The 23,718-nt window shown below is 43.6% G+C and overlaps 1 protein-coding gene across 1 annotated transcript; it reads left to right on the plus strand.

Moving 5' to 3' along the window:
* The first annotated feature begins 652 nt into the window (after positions 1-652).
* LOC106609920 (P2X purinoceptor 3) lies at positions 653-22,565 on the plus strand. The gene is made up of 12 exons (XM_045723223.1): positions 653-1,076; positions 1,633-1,768; positions 2,331-2,402; positions 2,742-2,811; positions 3,150-3,243; positions 13,762-13,839; positions 13,994-14,135; positions 16,042-16,178; positions 20,828-20,921; positions 21,260-21,325; positions 21,621-21,698; positions 22,081-22,565. Exons 1-12 carry the CDS (start codon positions 955-957, stop codon positions 22,201-22,203), a joined length of 1,212 nt encoding a protein of 403 aa, XP_045579179.1. The 5' UTR covers positions 653-954; the 3' UTR covers positions 22,204-22,565.
* The last annotated feature ends 1,153 nt before the right edge of the window (positions 22,566-23,718 follow it).

Below are 23,718 nucleotides of genomic sequence, written 5' to 3' on the forward strand. Positions count from 1 at the left end.
TATGAAAATGTATCTATAACATACATACAGTAGCATGCAATAGCTATGGTCATGGACTTTTAGACCTCAGGTTAAGGGCCAAAGACAACAGATGAGGAAATTAACAATCCAGGTTACTGCGCATTAAATGTTAATTTGTGCGTGCGTTGTGTCTGTCGTTAATTGTAATGGGATTGTATTTTACTTCGAACTCCAGTTTTGGTAATTTTACTGAGGATGCTGACAGACTGACTGGCACCACTCAGGAAATGAATCTCCTCCTCCTTAGAAACGCTCAAGTCTTTTCCTCATCTTTTTGTGTGTGTGTGTTTGTGTGTGTGTGTGTGCGTGTGCGTGTGCGTGTGCGTGTGTGTGTGTGTGTGTGCGTGTGCGTGTGTGTTTGTGTTTGTGTGTGTGTGTGTGTGTGTGTGTGTGTGTGTGTGCGTGTGTGCGTGCGTGCGTGCGTGCGTGCGTGTGCGTGTGCGTGTGTGTGCATTAGGGGAAGCAGAAGAGGAGAAAGAAAGATAAAGGGGTTGAGAGTCAATCTGGTAAGTGGAGGAAAGAAAAAAGCAGAGACAGAAAGAGAGAGGGGGAGGGAGGGAGGTAAAGAGAGAGATGGAGAGAGATGGAGAGAGGGGGGAAAAGAGAGATGAGAGAAGGGGGTAAAGAGAGAGATGGAGAAAGGGGGAGGGAGAGAGTAAGGATGTTTACCATTTCACTACTTCAGCAGCGACACTGAGGTCTGTTATTTGGACCTTTTTGAAAGAAGCGAAGAATAGGATCAGGTTGCTTTTTTGGAACAAATAGCAGTGTTTTAGTATGTAGGGAAATCAACACATCTTGAGATTTGTCTTTTGTTTTGGGGGGGGTGTAGCTAAGTCACACGTACTGTACACACTCTGAAGAGGCATTCTGTGAATTGTTCGCTGTGACACGTTGAATTTATTGGGTGTTGCGGGTTGCCTCAACGCCAGGATGTGGACGTGTATCACAGACTTCTTCACCTACGAGACCACCAAGTCGGTGGTGGTGAAGAGCTGGACCATCGGGATCATCAACCGCGTCGTACAGCTCCTCATCATCACCTACTTCATCGGGTCAGTAGTATCCCTCTATCACTCACATTCTGGATCTCCCAGTGAAAGCAATTGGTTGAAAGACGTCTTTTCAACGTTTTTTCATTGGAGAAACAAGAAAAAGTCTCCGCACACTTCCAGTCAGACGCAAGTACTATCACCCTATGCTCATTCTGGATCTCCCGGTGAGAAAAATTGGTTGAAAGACGTCTTTTCAACGTCTTTTCATTGGAGAAACAGGAAAAAGTCTCCGCACACTTCCAGTCAGATGCACATTTCTCATTATAAAGGCTGTGCTTTAGGTATTTTCAACGTCTTTTCAAACAAATGTTTTTTTCAACATCTGCTTATGGAGCTGAATCTTATGAATCTATTGTTTGTTAATTAGAATCTCTTTCAGCCCAACGAAGGGCCAGTCTTTAAAGACTCATAGACCATTCATTATTACTCTATACGTGACAGAAAGAGAAGGGAAACTGTGGTTGAATGATTTTTCCCATTATGTTATCTCAACCCCTCTCTCTCCATCCCCCCCTCTCTCTTCTCTCTCCTTCTTCCTCTCCTGCACCTCTCTCAGGTGGGTGTTTGTGCATGAGAAGGCGTACCAGATCAGAGACACGGCTATAGAGTCGTCTGTCATGACCAAAGTCAAAGGCTTTGGACTGTACAACAACCGAGTCATGGACGTAGCTGAGTACGTCACCCCTTCTCAGGTAACACAAAAACACACGCAAACATCTGTACGCGTGCATGCGCACACACAGACACATGCACACATGCACGCACGTACTGTAGGTACCCAAGCATGCACACACACACACACACACACACACACACACACACACCGACAAGCGACACATTCTATTGATTATGGTCTGAGATATTTGGATTCCTTATGTTAATGTTGGCAATTGGCATTGATAGATAGACTAAGGAGCCTTTGTATAGTTGTTGTATAGCCTCTGTCTCCTCTGCTTGCTCAGTCTTTGTTTATATCTGGGTTGTTGTAGGCGCTTCGTGGGTAGTGGATTTGTTAAAAGCCCTTTAAACATCGCTTAATACTTGACACAAAATGGATACCAAATATTGATACTGAGGTATGTGTGGATTATGACATCAGGTTTGATGTGCTGGTCAATGGAAATGGGAGTGTTTTTGATGCTGTGTGTGTGTGTGTGTGTGTGTGTGTGTGTGTGTGTGTGTGTGTGTGTGTGTGTGTGTGTGTGTGTGTGTGTGTGTGTGTGTGTGTGTGTGTGTGTGTGTGTGGTCTGACAGGGGGCCTCTGTGTTCTGCATCATCACTAAATTCATCACCACAGAGAACCAGGTGCAGGGATACTGTCCCGAAGTGAGACCACTTACTCTACCATTGGCCCTCTGTTGTTTCCCCCCCATATGTTTGTTCTTCTCTCTCTCTCTCTCTCTCTCTCTCTGTGTTTTTGTCTGTCTGTCTGTCTGTCTGTCTGTCTGTCTGTCTGTCTGTCTGTCTGTCTGTCTGTCTGTCTGTCTGTCTGTCTGTCTGTCTGTCTGTCTGTCTGTCTGTCTGTCTGTCTGTCTGTCTGTCTGTCTGTCTGTCTCTTTCTCTGTCTGTCTCTTTCTCTCTCTGTCTGTCTCTTTGTGTCTGTCTGTCTTCCTCTGTCTCTGTCTCTGTATGTTACTCTAACACTGTATTATGTGTGATGCACAGAGTGAGATGAAATTCAAGTGTACGCACGACAACAACTGCACTAGGTTCCTCAACAAGCCTGGAGGAAATGGTGAGGTTCTCCACTTTTTCTGTATCAATTTGCTTCCCTTTCTTATTGTCTTTCCTTCAGAGGATTGAAGATGTTACAGAATTTGCCAAACAGTTGCTTCCAGAATAATGGTTTGGTCTTTGTCATTTATTGTCCCTATCTGTCCTTCTTTCTTTCTTTCTTTCTTTCTTTCTTTCTTTCTTTCTTTCTTTCTTTCTTTCTTTCTTTCTTTCTTTCTTTCTTTCTTTCTTTCTTTCTTTCTTTCTTTCTTTCTTTCTTTCTTTCTTTCTCTGTCTCTCTCTCCCCTGCCTCTCTCTTTCTCTTTCCCCCTCTCTCTTTACCCTCCCTCTCTTCCTCAGGTCTTCCGACGGGCAGGTGTGTACATTTCAACGACACCCTCAACACCTGTGAGATCAGAGGCTGGTGCCCCGCGGAGATCGACTACATCAAGACGTGGGTAACCGTGTGCGTGCGTGCGTGCGTGCGTGCGTGCGTGCGTGCGTGCGTGTGTGTGTGTGTGTATTTGTATTTGCCAAGGCAGCAGCTACTCATCCTGGGGTCTGGCAAAATTAAGGCAGTTATACAATTTTAAAAACATTACAATACCTAGTGTGTGCCCTCAGGCCCATACTCCACTGCCACATATCTACAACGCAAAATTCATGTGTATGTGTGTGTATAGTGCATATGTTATCGTGTGTGCATGTGTCTGTGCTTATGTTTGTGTTACTTCACAGTCCCCGCTGTTCCATAAGGTATATTTTTACCTGCTTTTTAAATCTGATTCTACTGCTTGCATCAGTTACCTGATGTGGAATAGGCTTCCATGTAGTCATGGCTCTATGTAGTACTGTGTGCCTTCCATAATCTGTTCTGGACTTGGGGACTGTGAAGAGACCTCTGGTGGCATGTCTTATGGGGTATGCATGGGTGTCCGAGCTGTGTGTTAGTATTTTAAACAGACAGCTCGGTACATTCAGTTTGTCAAAAAACAAGTAAAAAACAAGTAATGAGGAAGTCAATCTCTCTTCCACTTTGAGCCATGAGAGATTGACATGCATGTCATTAATGTTAGCTCTCCGTGTACTTAAGGGCCAGCCGTGCTGCCCTGTTCTGAGCCAACTGCAATTTTCCCAAGTCCCTCTTTGTGGCACCTGACCACATGATTGAACAGTAGTCCAGGTGCGACAAAACCAGGGACTGTAGGACCTGCCTTGTTGATAGTGTTGTTAAAAAGGCAGAGCAGCGCTTTATTATTGACAGACTTCTCCCCATCTTAGCTACTGCTGTATCAATATGTTTTGACCATGACAGTTTACAATCCAGGGTTACTCAAACAGTTTAGTCACCTCAACTTGCTCAATTTTAGTTTTAGGATTTAGTGAATGATTTGTTCCAAATACAATACTTTTCGTTTGGAAATATTTAGGAGTAACTTATTCCTTGCTTCCCATTCCAAAACGAACTGCAGCCCTTTGTTAAGTGTTGCAGTCACTTCAGTCACTGTAGTAGCTGACATGTATAGTGTTGAGTCATCCACATACATAAACACACTGGCCTTACTCAAAGCCTGTGGCATGTCGTTAGTATTGATTGAAAAAAGCAAGGGGCCTAAACTGCTACCCTGGGGAATTCCTGATTCTACCTGGATTATGTTTTGGAGGCTTCCATTAAAGAACACCCTCTGTGTTCTGTTAGACAAGTAACTATATAGCCACATTATAGCAGGGGGTGTAAAGCCATAACATATACGTTTTTCCAGCAGCAGACTCTAATTGATAATGTCAAAAGCTGCACTGAAGTCTAACAAGACAGCCCCCACAATAATTGTATTATCAATTTCTCTCAACCAATCATCAGTAATTTGTGTAAGTGCCATGCTTGTTGAGTGTCCTTCTCTATATGCATGCTGAAAGTCTGTTATCAATTTGTTTACTGTGAAATAGCATTGTATCTGGTCAAACACAATTTTTTCCAGAAGTTTACTAAGTGTTGGTAGCAGGCTGATTGGTCAGCTATTTGAGCCAGTAAGGGGGTTTTTACTATTCTTGGGTAGGGAATGATTTTAGCTTCCCTCCAGGCCTGAGGGCACACGCTTTCTAGTAGGCTTAAATTGAAGATGTGGCAAATAGGAGTGGCAATATCGTCCGCTATAATCCTCAATCATTTTCCGTTCAGATTGTCAGACCCCGGTGGCTTGTCATTGTTGATAGACAACAATAATTTTTTCACGTCTTCCACACTGACTTTACGGAATTCAAAAGTACAAGTCTTGTCTTTCATAATTTGGTCAGATACACTTGGATGTGTAGTGTCAGCATTTGTTGCTGGCATGATTCAATGAATGATGGAGCTGAGTTGTTTTTTTCCCCCAAAATGTCATTTAAGGTGCTCCATCATTCTTTATATAATTTATCTTTGTTTCATAGTATAGTTTATTTTTATTTAGCTTAATCACATTATTTCTTCATTTGCAGTACGTTTGCCAGTCAGTTGGGCTGCCAGACTTATTTGCCATACCTTTTGCCTCCTCCCTCTCAAACATAACATTTTTCAATTCCTCATGTATCCAAGGGGATTTAACAGTTTTAAGCAATTTCATAAATGTGTCAAGTGCAGCGTCTGGTTGCTCCTCATTACACACCACAGACCAGCAAATATTATTTCCATCATCAACATATGAATCACTACAAAACTTATTGTATGACCTATTCTACACTGCTCAAAAAAATAAAGAGAACACTTAAACAACACAATGTAACTCCAAGTCAATCACACTTCTGTGAAATCAAACTGTCCACTTAGGAAGCAACACTGATTGACAATAATTTCACATGCTGTTGTGCAAATGGAATAGACAACAGGTGGAAATGATAGGCAATTAGCAAGACACCCCCAATAAAGGAGTGGTTCTGCAGGTGGGGACCACAGACCACTTCTCAGTTCCTATGCTTCCTGGCTGATGTTTTGGTCACTTTTGAATGCTGGCGGTGATTTCACTCTAGTGGTAGCATGAGACGGAGTCTACAACCCACACAAGTGGCTCAGGTAGTGCAGCTCATCCAGGATGGCACATCAATGCGAGCTGTGGCAAGAAGGTTTGCTGTGTCTGTCAGCGTAGTGTCCAGAGCATTGAGGCGCTACCAGGAGACAGGCCAGTACATCAGGAGACGTGGAGGAGGCCGTAGGAGGGCAACAACCCAGCAGCAGGACCGCTACCTCCGCCTTTGTGCAAGGAGGAGCAGGAGAAGCACTGCCAGAGCCCTGCAAAATGACCTCCAGCAGGCCACAAATGTGCATGTGTCTGCTCAAACGGTCAGAAACAGACTCCATGAGGGTGGTATGAGGGCCTAACGTCCACAGGTGGGGGTTGTGCTTACAGCCCAACACCGTGCAGGACGTTTGGCATTTGCCAGAGAACACCAAGATTGGCAAATTCGCCACTGGCGCCCTGTGCTCTTCACAGATGAAAGCAGGTTTACACTGAGCACATGTGACAGACGTGACCGAGTCTGGAGACGCCGTGGAGAACGTTCTGCTGCCTGCAACATCCTCCAGCATGACCGGTTTGGCAGTGGGTCAGTCATGGTGTGGGGTGGCATTTCTTTGGGGGGCCGCACAGCCCTCCATGTGCTCGCCAGAGGTAGCCTGACTGCCATTAGGTACCGAGATGAGATCCTCAGACCCCTTGTGAGACCATATGCTGGCGCGGTTGGCCCTGGGTTCCTCCTAATGCAAGACAATGCTAGACCTCATGTGGCTGGAGTGTGTCAGCAGTTGCTGCAAGAGGAAGGCATTGATGCTATGGACTGGCCCGCCCATTCCCCAGACCTGAATCCAATTGAGCACATCTGGGACATCATGTCTCGCTCCATCCACCAACGCCACGTTGCACCACAGACTGTCCAGGAGTTGGCGGATGCTTTAGTCCAGGTCTGGGAGGAGATCCCTCAGGAGACCATCCGCCACCTCATCAGGATCATGCCCAGGCATTGTAGGGAGGTCATACAGGCACGTGGAGGCCACACACACTACTGAGCCTCATTTTGACTTGTTTTAAGGACATTACATCAAAGTTGGGTCAGCCTGTAGTGTGGTTATCCACTTTAATTTTGAGTGTGACTCCAAATACAGACCTCCATGGGTTGATAAATTGGATTTCTATTGATTATTTTTGTGTTATTTTGTTGTCAGCACATTCAACTATGTAAAGAAAAAGTATTTAATAAGATTATTTCTTTCATTCAGATCTAGGATGTGTTGTTTAAGTGTTCCCTGAATTGTTTTTAAGCAGTATACATTATATTAGGCCCAGCTTTTAAACTTTGGTTTTCTCAGATATGGCTTTTATATTGTGATCACTACATCCTATGGATTTGTATACTGCTTTAAAGCAATTTCTGCAGCATTAGTAAAGATGTGATCAATTTCATTCCTGTGCTGTTTGTAAATACCATGGTGGGTTGACCGACAACTTGAACCAGGTTACTGGTTACAGTTTGACGTCTTTTTCTTGAGTGGGCAGCTTGATGAGAGTCAATATTTAAATCACCCAGAAAGTATACTTCTCTGTTGAGATCACATACATTATCAAGCATTTCACACATATTATCCAGATACTGACTGTTAGCACTTGGTGGTCTATAGCAGCTTCCCACAAGAATGGGCTTTAGGTGAGGCAGATGAACCTGTAGCCATATTACTTCAAGAGTATTTAACATTAGATCTAAGCTTTACAAGAATGTGGTTCTTTATATAAACCGCAACACCGCCCCCATTGGCATTTCTGTCTTTTCGGTAAACATTATAACCATGTATTGCTACCACTGTATCATCAAAGGTATTATCTAAGTGAGTTTCAGAGATAGTCAGAATATATATATTTTTATTATTTTTATTTCACCTTTATTTAACCAGGTAAGCCAGTTGAGAACAAGTTCTCATTTACAACTGCGACCTGGCCAAGATAAAGCAAAGCAGTGCGACACAAACAACAACACAGAGTTACACATGGAATAAACAAGCATACAGTCACTAACACAATAGAAATAAAAAGAAAGTCTATATACAGTGTGTGCAAATGGCGTGAGGAGGTAAGGCAATAAATAGACCATAGTAGCGAAGTAATTACAATTTAGCAAATGAACACTGGAGTGATAGATGAGCAGATGGTGATGTGCAAGTAGAAATACTGATGAGCAGAAAAGTAAATAAAAATAATATGGAGATGAGGTAGGTAGATTGGGTGGGCTATTTACAGATGGGCTATGTACAGCTGCAGCGATTGGTTAGCTGCTCAGATAGCTGATGTTTAAAGTTAGTGAGGGAAATATAGGTCTCCAGCTTCAGCAATTTTTGCAATTCGTTCCAGTCACTGGCAGCAGAGAACTGGAAGGAAAGGCAGCCAAGGAGGTTTGGCTTTGGGGATGACCAGTGAAATATACCTGCTGGAGTGCATGTAACTGGTGGGTGTTGTTATCTTGACCAGTGAGCTGAGATAAGGCGGAGCTTTACCAAGCATAGACTCATAGATGACCTGGAGCCAGTGTGTCTGGCGATGAATGTAGCGAGGGCCAGCCGACTAGAGCATACAGGTCGCAGTGGTGGGTGGTATAAGGGGCTTTGGTGACAAAACGGATGGCACTGTGATAGACTGCATCCAGTTTGCTGAGTAGAGTATTGGAAGCTTTTTTGTAAACGACATCGCAGAAGTCAAGGAACGGTAGGATAGTCCGTTTTATGAGGGTATGTTTGGCGGCGTGAGTGAAGGAGGCTTTGTTGCAAAATAGAAAGCCGATTCCAGATTTAATTTTGGATTAGAGATGTTTAATATGAGTCTGGAAGGAGAGTTTACAGTCTAGCCAGACACCTAGGTAATTGTAGTTGTCCACATATTCTAAGTCAGAACCGTCCAGATTAGTGATGCTAGTCGGGCGGGCGGGTGTGGGCAGCGAACGGTTGAAAAGCACGCATTTGGTTTTACTAGCATTTAAGAGCAGTTGGAAGGAGTGTTGTATGGCATTGAAGCTCGTTTGGAGGTTAGTTAATACAGTTTCCAAAGAAGGGCCAGTTGTATACAGAATGGTGTCGTCTGCGTAGAGGTGGATCAGGCAATCACTCGCAGCAAGAGCGACATCGTTGATATATACAGAGAAAAGAGTCGACCTGAGAATTGAACCCTGTGGCACACCCATAGAGACTGCCAGAGGTCCGGACAACAGGTCCTCCGATTTGACACACTGAACTCTGTCTGAGAAGTAGTTGGTGAACCAGGCGAGGCAGTCATTTGAGAAACCAAGGCTGTTGAGTCTGCTGATAAGAATACGGTGATTGACAGAGTCGAAAGCCTTGGCCAAGTCGATGAAGACGGCTGCACAGTACTGTCTTTTATCGATGGCGGTTATGATATTGTTTAGGACCTTGAGCATGGCTGAGGTGCGCCCATGACCAGCTCAAAAACCGGATTGCACAGCGGAGAAGGTACGGTGGGATTCGAAATGGTCAGTGATCTGTTTATTAACTTGGCTTTCGAAGACTTTAGAAAGGCAGGGCAGGATGGTTATAGGTCTATAACAGTTTGGGTCTAGAGTGTCACCCCCTTTGAAGAGAGGGATGACTGCGGCAGCTTTCCAATCTTTAGGGATCTCGGATGATACGAAAGAGAGGTATATGAATGACATGAATGTCATCTGTTGCAAGCCAGTTATTGACTTCATGGACCTTGTTTCTCAGGCTGCATATGTTACTATGGGCTATTTTTAGCACTTTTCTGTGTTGCTTGATTGTTTTTAAAGCTTTACTGGGAAGCTTATCAGAAGTAGACTTGATAGTGCATGGTGAGCTGCAAAAGTGGTCTTCCTACTAGGGTACACCGCCTCAGTGCTAACAGTGTAACTCTTGTTCATAGGCTCATGATTACTGCATCCAATAGCTGTAGGGTTAACAAAGGTATTCAGGGCAATTAGCGGGACATAAATTAAGTTACTTACATTGTGTGTGCCAATGCCCCTATGATAATGTACATTTAATGCAGCATTATGACATCTCAATGGTACGGATTAGCTGAGCTGGTCTTGGGTCATTGATAAGTCATTGTTTCAATGCAGCCTTGAAATGCAGGAGCCAAGATGATTCGGATGGACTCCGTCATTCCTGTAGAGTATCTTCTGTTTCCAGAAGGTGTCAAAGTTATCTATAAAAGTGACTCAAGCAGAGCTACAATAATATTTTTGTCAGATGTGTAAGGCCAGTAGCCTGCTGAATCTTTCACACCCACGGCCCAACGATGGTACTGGTCCTGAAACGATTGGCTGTTTTTTTTTGTCTTTTAATGCTAAAATCAGTTCTTAAAATCCATTTTCAGATGTTCCGAGCTAGCCCTCCTGATGTCGTTTGACCCCACATGGATTACGACAGTGTCAGCGTCCCGGCATCTGTTGTAGAACAGTCGGAAGCAGCCTTGTGATGTCCTGTAGTCGTGCTCCTGGGCAGCACAGGGTTTTTGCCTTGGGAACCAAGATGTTTCATAGAGCTGCTTATGATGACAGCTGGCGATGTTAAATGGGCTTGTCTCTCACGCAGCCTCACAGTCTGATGAGGGTGGGAGCTCCGAGGATCTGATCCTGAGGTAGAAGTCACCGGTGAGGGAGACAGAACAGAGGATGAAGACACAGGTACCTCCAGATCCGATCTTGAGTGGGAAGCCCCCAAGGAAGAAGGCGCTGGAACCTCTGGATCCAGGGTGGCAAAGCTGTTTCTGGTCTGTGTCAGGTCCGAGCTCAACATCTCCAAGAAGACCCCTGTTGCCAGAGGACGCGGTCTTCGACTTCCATGTCGGGTGACGTATCTCCATGGCTGGTTGGTTGGGTCGAGAACAGCTCTGTTCTCCAGGGAAGGGGAGACACCTTCGGGGATGGAACCCTGCTGAGCACCGGCCAGTCGGCTGTGGAGAGCCGACACGGCGGCGACACTTCCAATTCAAATTTATTGGTCACATAAATGTGATTAGCAGATGTTATTGCAGTTGAAGCGAAACGCTTGTGCTTCTAGCTCCAACAGTGCAGTAATATCTTACAAGTAATATCTAACAAATTACACAACATATACCCAATACACACAAATCTAAGTAGGAATGAATTAAGACTATATACATATGGATGAGCGATGTCAGAGCGGAACGGACTAAGATACAGTAGAATAGTATAGTATAGTTTTGAAGCAGTTTTTCCTTGCTGAGTGGCCTTTCACAATATGTCGATATATGACTCTTTTTACTGTGGATATAGATACTTTTGTACCGGTTTCCGGTTTCCTCCAGCATCTTCACAAGGTCCTTTGCTGTTGTTCTGAGATTGATTTGCACTTTTCGCACCAAAGTACGTTCATCTCTAGGAGACAGAACACGTCTCATTCCTGAGAGGTATGACGGCTGCGTGGTCCCATGGTGTTTATACTTGCGTATTATTGTTTGTACAGATGAACGTGGTACCTTCAGGCGTTTGGTAATTGCTCCCAAGGATGAACCAGATTTGTGGAGGTCTACAATTTTTGTTCTGAGGTCTTGGCTGATTTCTTTGGATTTTCCCATGATGTCAAGCAAAGAGGCACTGAGTTTGAAGGTAGGCCTTGAAATACATCCACAGGTACACCTCCAATTGACTCAAATGACATCAATTAGCCTATCAGAAGCTTCTAAAGCCATGACATCATTTTCTGGATTTTTCCAAGCTGTTTAAAGGCACAGTCAACTTAGTGTATGTAAACTTCTGACACACTGGAATTGTGATACAGTGAATTATAAGTGAAATATTCTGTCTGTAAACAATTGTTGGAAAAATGACTTGTGTCACGCACAAAGTAGATGTCCTAACCGACTTGCCAAAACTATAGTTTGTTAACACAACATTTGTGGAGTGGTTGAAAAATGAGTTTGAATGACTCCAACGTAAGTGTTTGTAAACTTCTGACTTCAACTGTACACACGAGATGAGTAATGCCAGATATGTAAACATTATTAAAGTGTCGTGTCTTTGGCTATGCCGGATTAAGTGATATGACATGCTATTCTATAAAATCCTTTCTCTGTAATTAATATTACCTGATTAAGCTAATCATGTAAATGTAATTAACTAGAAAGTCGGGGCACCACGGAAGAACGTTTATAGAGCTGTTATCTTCCGAATAAACTCTTAAAATACTTAGTAATATTTTACATCGATAGCCGTCATCTTAATCATCTTATTTTCAGTCTAATAATGAAAGTTGTAAATTCTTGGTTATCTTCACGAACCCTGGCTAACAAGTTGAATCAGCAATACAAAATTGGGTTTAATTATTTATTTACTAAGTACCTAAACTAATCACACAGAATTACATATACACAGAACACAAATGATGTCATACAGAAAACGTCCCTGGTGGACGGAGCTGACATTAATTACACAAAGAAAGGGGGTTGGCTTAAATGAAAGAGCGGGAAGACTTAGGAACAAAGAAACAGCAGCTATGCTATCGTAAATACATTATCTTATGCATTCTAAATTATCGCCCATTTGGAAAAGGAAAATGCAATAAATATTTACTCTGAGCTGCGCTTCGGTAGATTGGTCGTAGATGCTGGCCAGGTTGGCCAACAGATCTTCCTGTCCTCGGAAGAATGTCAATGGTGGTAAAGTGGATACATGGTGGTATCTTCGTCTGTGGTTGTTAGACTGGATCCGTCGTCCGTCCTTTCCTAGCCCACGTCTACAGCGGCCGCTGCTAACTCAATGGCTAGGAAGTATCACTTCTGTAGTGAATAAGCTCAAAGTTCATACCATTCGCCACCAAAGCTCACGCCGAGGTTGGCTTAGTTCTGTACTTGACATGTGTGTCCTTATAACGCAGAGGTTGCAGACCTCACGTAGTGGAACATGTGGTTATCTTTTCGTCAAAGGCTTATATAGTGGAGAGGGGGAAGGATGTGTTTCATCGTTTATAACCCCTGTCTCTTCACAGGGGCGGGCCACTGATCAAGCACGGCACTTTCCTTATGAAAACCCAATTCTCTCATTTGGAAGCTAAAATTACATTTAATCTCCTAACAAACAATTTCAATATCAAACATTTCAATTGCATAACAATTCCATGTGACTCTGATAACTAGAGGGTGTATACTTTCCCAGGTACAGTTTATGTCGTCCTGTCATCAGTCATAATGTCTCAGATGACAACCGAACTGACATCCATACTCATTACGTTCCAAAGCATATTTCCAACTGGTTTTATTACCAAAATATGGTTCCTTTTCCCCATTTGTTTGATGTTCCCAGACTCTCTATATTTAACACAGGCTATTCAACAGTCCTTCAGTAGGGTCAGAAAGAGAGGGGAAGGGAGAAAGGTATTTATGGGGGGGTCATAAACCTTACCCACAGGCCAACGTCATGACAAAAGTGACTTGTGTTCCATTCCACCAGAACAGAGCGGCGTCCGGCTACTGGGGTGGAAGAAAAATAAAAAGTACGCGGGCGTGAATTCCCCAGTAGCTTGTGTAGGTGTGCTACTTGCTTGCTAAGAGTAGCCACTTCGCTCCTGTAGTCCTCCGCAAGCAAGCAGTTGCTGCATTGAAAGTCAGCATGGTCCACGTTGTCCTGGAACAAAGCAAAGTAAACACAGCTCCTGCAGCACTGGAAACGTTCAATAGTGACCTCAATTTGAGACCGCCGAACCAGCTAGTCTAGCTGGGCTTCCATGTCTCTCCCCCTCTGCGGAATCCTGAAGGATCCCGGGACAGACAGCAGCGCTCAGAGCAACTAAGCCCAACAGAGCCGCAGGATCCAAAATCAAATATAAGTATATAAAAACACTGACAGCTTTACAAAAACAATAAACCGAGGTCTCTCGTTCAGCTTTCGGCGTTCAACAACAAACATATGTCGCGCTCAGATGTGTATGTTGATGAACATGGTTTTCTTTCTGACCTTCCCTCAGGCATCCTATGATGGAGGTGGAGAACTTTACCATCTTCATCAAGAACAGCATCCGTTTCCCCCTCTTCAACTTCACCAAGTGAGGATGATGATGATTGATTATGATGATGATTATGATGATGTTGATGTTGATAATGATGTTGACCATGATGATAAAGATAATCATGTTACAACTCTAAATGGTCCCCTGTCTCTCCTGTGTTTATATGTGTGTGTGTGTGTGCGCATCTCAGGGGTAACTTCCTGCCCACCATCACCCCTCAGTACATCAAGGCGTGTAACTTTGACCATGAGAACAACACCTACTGTCCCATCTTCAGGGTGGGGGACGTCATCCGCTATGCACACCAGAACTTCACCACGCTGGCACAGAAGGTATGGTGGTTCACTCCCAGGTATATATCCATACTAGTATATTAACTTGGCATACAGTGCATTCAGAAAGTATTCAGACCCCTTCACTTTTTCCACATGTTGTTATGTTACAGCCTTATTCTAAAATTGATAAAATTGTTATTTTCCCTCATCAATCTACACACAATGCCCCATAATGACAAAGGAAAAACAGGCTTTTGGATTCTTTTGGCATTTTTTTTATATATAAAAAAACTGAAATATCACATTTACATAAGTATTCAGACCCTTTACTCAGTTCTTTGTTGAAGCACATTTGGCAGTGATTACAGCCTCAAGTCTTCTTGGGTATGATGCTACAAGCTTGGTACACCTGTATTTGGGGAGTTTCTCCCATTCTTCTCTGCAGATCCTCTCAAGCTCTGTCAGGTTGGATGAGAAACGTCGCTGCACAGCTACTTTTAGGTCTCTCCAGAGATGTTCGATTGGGTTCAAGTCTGGGCAACTTAAGGGCATTTAGAGACTTGCCCTGAAGCCACTTCTAAGTTGTCTTGGCTGTTTGCTTAGGATCATTGTCCAGTCTGAGGTCCTGAGCAGTCTGGAGCAGGTTTTCATCAAGGATCTCTGTATTTTGCTTCATTCATCTCCCAGTCCCTGCCGCTGAAAAACATCCCCACAGCCTCCACCATGCTTTACCGTAGGGATGGTGCCCGGCCAAAGAGTTCAATCTTGGTTTCATCAGACCAGAGAATCTTGTCCTTTTAAGGGCCTCTTGGAAATCTCTAAATGGGCTGTCATATGCCTTTTACTGAGGAGAGGCTTCCATCTGTCCACTCTACCATAAAGGCCTGATTGGTGGAGTGCTGCAGAGATCGTTATCCTTATGGAAGGTTCTCCCATCTCCACAGAGGAACTCTGGTGCTCTGTCAGAGTGACCATCGGGTTCTTTGTCACCTCCCTGACCAAGGCCCTTCTCCCACAATTGCTCAGTTTGACCCAGGTGTCCAGCTATAGGAAGAGTCTTGGTGGTTGCAAACTTCTTCCTTTTAAGAATGATGGAGGCCACTGTGTTCTTGGGGAACTTCGATGCTGAAGAAACGTTTTGGAACCCTTCCTTAGATCTGTACCTCGACACAATCCTGTCTCGGAGATCTACTGACAATCCTTTGACCTCATTGCTTGGTTTTTGCTCTGACATGCACTGTCAACTGTGAGGCCTTATATAGACAGGTGTGTGCCTTTCCAAATCATGTCCAATCAATTGAATTTACCACAGGTGGACTCCAATCAAGTTGTAGAAACAGCTCAAGGATGATCAATGGAAACAGGATGCACCTGAGCTCATTTTCAAGTTTCATAGCAAAGGGTCTGAATACTTATGTAATTAAGTTATTTCTGTTTAAAAAATATATATACATTTGCAAACATTTCTAAAAAAAACGTTTTTGCTTTGTCATTATGGTTATTGTGTGTAGATTGATGAGGGGGGAAAAAAGGATTTTATCAATTTTAGAATAAGGCTGTAATGTAACAAAATGTGTAATGAAGGAAGGGGTCTGAATACCTTCTGAATGCGATGTGTTACTATCACTGAATGTTGGTGGCACCTTAATTGGGGCGAACAGGTTCTTATTCATGACTGGAGTGGAATCAGTGGAATGGTAACAAATTCATCAAACACGTGGTTTCCAGGTGTTTGATGCCATTTCAGTTGCTCCGTTCCAGCCATTATTAGCAGCCTCCTGTGATTTCTATCCACAGTTATTTCCATCGATACTAGTCTTTTTATATACTCACATATTATGCTCTCTTTCTCTCTTTTTCCTACCCGTCGGCTGTATTCACTCCTTCCCCTTTAGGCTACATTCAAATGCTGTCTTTTTCCCAGAGAGAGATTTTCTAAATGTATGTCAACCCCTTCCTACAGGGAGGGGTGATAGGTATAAAGATTGGCTGGATGTGTGACCTGGACAAGTCAGAGGATGAGTGTAACCCCTCCTACTCCTTCACCCGGCTGGACGCCATGTCGGAGAAGAACAGCGTCTCCCCTGGGTACAACTTCAGGTAGCCATGACCTCTGACCTCTAACCTTTAGAGTGTGAGCCCCATAGAGATACATAGAGATATCTAGATGTATATAACCAGTTTTTGCATGGACATTGCCATTGAGGGCTTACACCATTTTAAAGTAGTCAAATTGGTGGGGATTCCTATGGGTTGGGAGCGATCAGTCAATGATCCGAGCATTGTCTTCTTCTTCAAATTGGGTTGCCTATGAGTGGTAAATGTCTTTAAGCTAGATCAGTGATTTTACCACGGCACAGCGTGATGGAAGAAAAAATTAGGTCTGACACCTAAAATGTCCCTATTAATTGATTTAGTGTAAATTAACTCAGTCTCATCTGATCCAAACTGCAAGTCATCTACTTCTGTGACAAAAATTTGAATAGATTAAATCGGGTTTATTTGATACATTTTTCTGATACCCCTTAATGAGCACCCCACGAAAAATGTGCTGGAAGGATTTTTTTTAGCTCTGATAAAATAGGTCATTCATTTTTAACGGGTTGGGTTAAAGACATTGGTTTTCTGCATTGTAAAGGTGCAACCAGGAACACAACACCACGCTCCGTATTTTTCTGTGGCAGAGGCTGTGGTACAGGTAAGCCTAATCAGACGTGCATGTGCTAATGGTTCTCAGTCACAGGCAAAGTAAAATTATAAAAATGACCTTGCTCATGATGCGTGACCTTCAAATGATACAAAGGTAACAACAGCCTGAGCACACGGGACTTGAAACAATGTGCCATTCAATGTATTATCTGAGCGGCACTGGTGCTCCCAAGACAAAATTCCATGTGCATTTCACAGGTCACGTGTATAAGTGAGTGTTCAAAAAATGATCGAGATTAGGAAAAGTTTCGCAGCACACCAGTTGATAACCACTGAGGTAGATCACCACCTAGTGGCTACAACAACTGAATGACACACAATATTTGGCTCAGGATTCAGGGAGGAGGTAAGGGCACTCGGAGTGTGTTGTGAGGAAAACAACCTCTCACTCAACTTCAACAAAACAAAGGAGATGATCGTGGACTTCAGGAAACAGCAGAGGGAGCACCCCCCTATCCACATCGACGGGACAGTAGTGTAGAAGGTGGAAAGTTTTAAGTTCCTCGGCGTACACATCACGGACAAACTGAAATGGTCCACGCACACAGACAGAGTGGTGAAGAAGAGGCTGAAGAAATGTGGCTTGTCACCTAAAACCCTCACAAACTTTTACAGATGCACATTAAAAGCATCCTGTCGGGCTGTATCACTGCCTGGTATGGCAACTGCACCGCCATCAACCTCTCCAGAGGGTGGTGCGGTCTGCACAACGCATCACAGGGGGCAAACTACCTGCCCTCCAGGACACCTACAGCACCCAATGTCATAGGAAGGCCAAAAAGATTATCAAGGACAACAACCACCCGAGCCACTGCCTGTACACCCCGCTACCATCCATGAGACGAGGTCAGTACAGGTGCATCAAAGCTGGGGCCGAGATACTGAAAAACAGCTTCTATCTCAAGGCCATCAGATTGTTAAACAGCCATCACTAACACAAAGAGGCTACTGCCAACATACAGACTCAAATCATTAGCCCCTTTAATAAATGGATCGCTAGTCACTTTAAAAAATGCCACTTTAATAATGTTTACATATCTTACATTACTCATCTCATATGTACAGTATATACTTATTTTATACCATCTATTGCATCTTGTCAATGTCGCTTGGCCATCGCTCATCCATATATTTATATGTACATATTCTTATTCCATCCCTTGCCAGTTGCCATACCAGGCGGGGATGCAACCGGTCAGGATGCTCTCGATGGTGCAGCTGTAGAACTTTTTGAGGATTTCGGGACCCATGCCAAATCTTTTCTGTCTCCTGAGGGGGAAAAGGTTTTGTCGTGCCCTCTTCACGACTGTCTTGGTGTGTTTGGGTCATGATAGATCGTTGGTGATGTGGACACCAAGGAACTTGAAACTCTCGACCCGCTCCACTACAGCACCATTGATGTTAATGAGGGCCTGTTCAGCCCGCCTTTTCCTGTAGTCCACGATCAGCTCCTTTGTCTTGCTCACATTGAGGGAGAGGTTGTTGTCCTGGAACCACACTGCCAGTTCTCTGACCTCCTCCCTATAGGCTGTCTCATCGTTGTTGGTGATCAGGCCTACCACTGTTGTGTCGTCAGCAAACTTAATGATGGTGTTGGAGTCGTGTTTGGCCACGCAGTCGTGGGTGAACAGGGAGTACAGGAGGGGAGTACACACCCCTGAGGGGCCCCAGTGTTGAGGATCAGTGTGGAATACGTGTTGTTGCCTACCCAGGATCCAGTTGCAGAGGGAGGTATTTAGTCCCAGGATCCTTAGCTTAGTGATGAGCTTTGTGGGCACTATGGTCTTGAACGCTGAGCTGTACTCAATGAACACCATTCTCACGTAGGTGTTCCTTTTGTCCAGGTGGGAAAGGCCAGTGTTGAGTGCGATTGAGATTGCGTCATCCGTGGATCTGTTGGGGTGGTATGCAAACTGGAGTGGGTCTAGGGTATCCAGGAGGATGCTGTTGATGTGAGCCATGACCTTTCAAACGCACTTCATGGCTACCGGTGTGAGTGCTACTAATCATTTAGGCAGGTTACTTTCGCTTCCTTGGGCACAGGGACTATGGTGGTCTGTTTGAAACATGTAGGTATTACAGACTCAGTCAGGGAGAGGTTGAAAATGTCTGTGAAGATACTTGCCAATTGGTCCGCGAATGCTTTGAGTACACATCCTGGTAATCCATCTGGCCCTGCGGCTTTGTGAATGTTGACCTGTGGAAAGGTCTTGCTTACATCGGCTAACGAGAGCGTTATTACACGGTCATCCAGAACAGCCGGTGCTCTCGTGCATGCTTCAGTGTTGTTTGCCTTGAAGAGTGCATAAAAGGTATATAGCTCGTCTGGTAGGCTCGCTTCACTGGGCAGCTCGCATCTGGGTTTCCCTTTGTAGTCCATAATAGTTTTCAAGCCCTGCCACATCCGACGAGCGTCTAAGCCGGTGTAATAGGATTCAATCTTAAACCTGTATTGACGCTTTGTTTGACTGATGGTTCATCTGAGGGCATAGCAGGATTTCATATAGGCATCCGGATTAGTGTCCCGCTCCTTGAAAGCGGCAGCTCTAGCCTTTAGCTCGATGCGGATGTTGCCTGTAATCCATGACTTCTGGTTGGGATATGTACGTACGGTCACTGTGGGAATGCACTTGTTGATGAAGCTGATGACTGAGGTGGTATACACCTCAATATCATTCGATGAATCCCGGAACATATTCCAGTCTGTGCTAGCAAAACAGTCCTGTAGCGTAGCATCCGCATCATCTGACCACTTCCATATTAAGCGAGTCACTGGTACTTCCTGTTTAAGTTTTAGCTTGTAAGCAGGAATCAGGAGGATAGAATTATGGTTGGATTTGCCAAATGGAGGGCGGGGGAGAGGTTTGTATGCATCTCTGTGTGTGGAGTAAAGGTGATCTAGAGTTTTTTCCCCTCTGGTTGCACATGTGACATGTTGGTAAGAATTTGGTAAAACTGATTTAAGTTTGCCTGCATTAAAGTCACCAGCCACTAAGAGCCCCGCTTCTGGGAGAGGATTTTCTTGTTTGCTAATGGTTTTATAGAGTTGGTTGAGTGCACTCTTAGTGCCAGCATCGGTCTGTGGTGGTAAATAGACGGCTACAAATAATATAGATGAGAACTCTCTTGGGAGATAGTGTGGTCTACAGCTTATCATACCTCAAGACTTCTTTCATATTTGACATTGCGCACCAGCTGTTATTGACAAAAAGACACACACCCCCACCCCTTGTCTTACCAGACGTAGCTTCTCTGTTCTGCCGGTGCATTGAAAATCCCTTCAGATCTATATTGTCTGTGTCGTCGTTTAGCCAAACATAGGATATTACAGGTCTTAATATCTCGTTGGTAGGAAAGTCGTAATCGTAGGTCATCCATTTTATTTTCCAATGAATGCATGTTAGCAAGTAGAATTGATGGTAATGGGAGTTTACTCGCTCGCTTATGGATTCTCAAAAGGCAGCTTGATCTGCGTCCTCTTTTCCTACGTCTTTTCTTCACGCAAATGACATGGACCTGGGCCTGTCCCCGGGAGAGCAGTATATCTTTCTCGTTGGACTCGTTAAAGGAAAAAGCTTCTTCCAGTCCGTGGTGAGTAATCCCAGTTCTGATGTCCAAAAGTTATTTTCAGTCATAAGAGACAGTAGCACCAACATTATGCACAAAATAAGTAAAAAAATAAGTTACGAACAACGCAAAAAAAACTAACAAAATAGCACAATTGATTACGGGCATGTAAAACGTCAGCCATCCTCTTCAGCGCAATTTTCCAAAATCGAAAGACAATTATGTACTTTTTACTCCATACATTTTCCCTGACAACCAAAAGTACTCGTTGCATTTGGAATGCTTAGCAGGACAGGAAAATGGTCTAATTCAGATACTTATCAATAGAACATCCCTGGTCATCCCTACTGCCTCTGATCTAGCGGACTCACTAAATACATGCTTCGTTTGTAAATATGGACTCGGGGTAGGATTAGCTGTCAACCCATGTGCATTGCCCATGTCCTTACTCTCTGTCCATGTTGTGCTGATAGGTATGCTAAGTACTACAAGATGGACAACGGGACAGATTACCGTACTCTGCTCAAGGCCTATGCCATCAGGTTTGATGTGCTTGTCAATGGAAATGTGAGTGATTTTAATGGAAGGTGTGTGTGTGTGTGTGTGTGTGTGTGTGTGTGTGTGTGTGTGTGTGTGTGTGTGTGTGTGTGTGTGTGTGTGTGTGTGTCTCTAATTGCCTATGTGGGTCCATGACTGTTCTACATGTATGTGTTATTAGATGGGGGGGTCATGTGTGTGTGTGTGTGTGTGTGTGTGTGTGTGTGTGTGTGTGTGTGTGTGTGTGTGTGTGTTTGTGGTGTGTGTGTGTGTGTGTGTGTGTGTGTGTGTGTGTGTGTGTGTTATGTTCACTTCTGTAAAATACTTAACCCCTTAAAAGAAAAAAGTACTTAACTTGTTTCTTACAGGCAGGGAAGTTTAACATGATCCCAACTCTGATCAACATGGTAGCTGCTTTTACGTCAGTTGGAGTGGTGAGCCCTTCTTTTCAGTTGCTACTTTCTATCCACACCGTCTCTAGGCTAGTTTTGAATTAAAACATATCTGTTCCACCTTCAGTCTCTTAACTTTGTAATAATATTATCCACACAGTCTCTATTGGCTAGTTTGAAAATGTCTCGCCAACTGAATTTATTTCCGGGGAAAATGAAGTTATTCTTATTTTCTACTCTCTTCTCCTTTCTTCTCATCTTCTCTCCTCATTTCTTCAATTTCTTTCTATTCTATTTTAAAACCTTGTTTTCTTTCTCTGCCTTGGATTGGTTGCAGGGCACCGTGCTTTGTGACATCATACTCTTGAACTTTCTGAAGGGAGCAGAGCAATACAAGGCCAAGAAGTTTGAGGAGGTAAAATTATAGGCAAGACACCAACCCTGCTTACTGTGATATAGATATTTCTCTTAATAACAAGTGTCAGCCTTTGCAAGCCTGGGGCCCCATCTCAGAGTAGGAGTGCTGATCTAGGATCAGCTCACCCCTATCCCATGACCTTATTCATTGTAATCTAAAAGGCAAAACTGATATTAAATCAGTAAGCCTACTCTGAGAAGTTGATACATACGGCCCAGAGGAATAGTTGAAACTAAGGGGCAAATTCTAACGTCCACTTAAATCATGCATTGATAGCAACTGGAGACTAAGTGAAAATGTGCACCTGATGTTCTTCAAGTGTATACAATTCAATAAAGTAATTTCCTCTCTCTCCCCCAATCTACCATTACTCCATTAGGTATCAGACACGCAGATCGAGAACTCCTTATCCAGCAATGGGCTGTATCGGAGTAGGGAGTTCATTGGAGTAGAGAAGCAGTCAAACGACTCAGGGGCCTTTTCCATTGGGCAATACGGCTAACGGACAGCCAATGGAATGGAAAGGGGTGGGTGGTGGCAATTTGGGATGTTTGGCTGCAAATGTAGGTTTAGGGTGATATTGCCCATAGACCCTAATCTTGGATCAGTTTAACATTTTCCCCACAAATGGTTATGGTAAGGATTGGGGAAGGGGAAGCAGATCCTGGATCTGTATCTAGGGTAGACTTCACCCCAGACAGAGAATGCATATATGTATAGCATTGTAATATCCCTAATATTTCACATGAACCTGTAATTTACCTGTAATATTTTCATAGTGGAGGTTGTATGTGTAATCCTTAACTTTGCATGTGACCCACCATGGACTATTGTATTTGAGCTCCTATTAAAGGCTACCCACAACTTAAATAAAATGATGTCACTTCAATTTGATTCTGGTTTGATTCTGCCAGAGACTCAAATCCTGCTCGAAACAGACAAACAAAAACTCTAGTTGTTTACTTGCTTAACACTCTTTATTTCTATTTTTCATGCATTTTTTTAGTTTGCAGAAAGCAGGCACATCTCTCTGTGGTTTGGTTTCACAGTGGGAGATCTGTGGGTTGGGATCATTAGAGAAAGGAGCAGGGTGAGTGCGAAATGGCACCCTATCCTTTATAGTGCAATATTTTGACCAGGGGACCCATTGCTGCTTCATACTAAGTATGTGAGTGTGGATATTAGAAAAGACCCACAGTCTCTCTCTCTCCTCAAACTCTGTTCTTGAAGCACACGTGCTCTTCTTGGTGAAGCATGTGTGGTCGTTCCACTTCCCAATGCCTTGGAGATAGAGAACACATATACAGAGAGACAGACAGACAAACAGAGGTTAAAATGTGTTCAAAATAGCATCTCTTCTCTCCACATTTCATTCTAACTTCCTCCCCACCACCTTCCATTAAATGTTAATTTCACGTTTGTCATTTTAGCCGTTAATTAGCCACTGCATTCAACTAAGGTAGGTAAAAACAAACATATATCACAGCTATTGCAAGTAAAAACCATCCATCCCTCTCTCCTTCCCATCACTCCTCCCTCCATCCATCTCTTACTGCTTCAGTTCATCTCCACACAGTCCTCGCGGCTCGTCCAGCAGGCGATGGGCTCCCCAGGGGTTCCAGTTGGAGCCGTCAGTCCACACAAACTTACAACACTGAGAGAAGGAGGGAGAGAGAGAAAGAGGTGTTTAAAGAAAGAGAGAGCGATAGAAAGACAGGTGTTGAGAAAATATGTACAGCGCATTCTGAAAGTATTCAGACATCTTCACTTTTTCCACATTGTTACTTTACAGCCTTATTCTAAAATTGATTAAATAAAACATGTTCCTCATCAATCTACACACAATACCCCATAATGACAAAGCAAAAACAGGTTTAGACATTTTTGCAAATGTACTATAAATAAAAAAACAGAAATACCTTATTTACATAAGAATTCAGACCCTTTGCTATGAGAATGGAAATTGAGCGCAGTTGCATCCTGTTTCCATTGATCATCCTTGAGATGTTTCTACAAC

Source organism: Salmo salar, chromosome ssa08, assembly GCF_905237065.1.
Source record: "Salmo salar chromosome ssa08, Ssal_v3.1, whole genome shotgun sequence".
Lineage (NCBI taxonomy): Eukaryota > Metazoa > Chordata > Actinopteri > Salmoniformes > Salmonidae > Salmo > Salmo salar.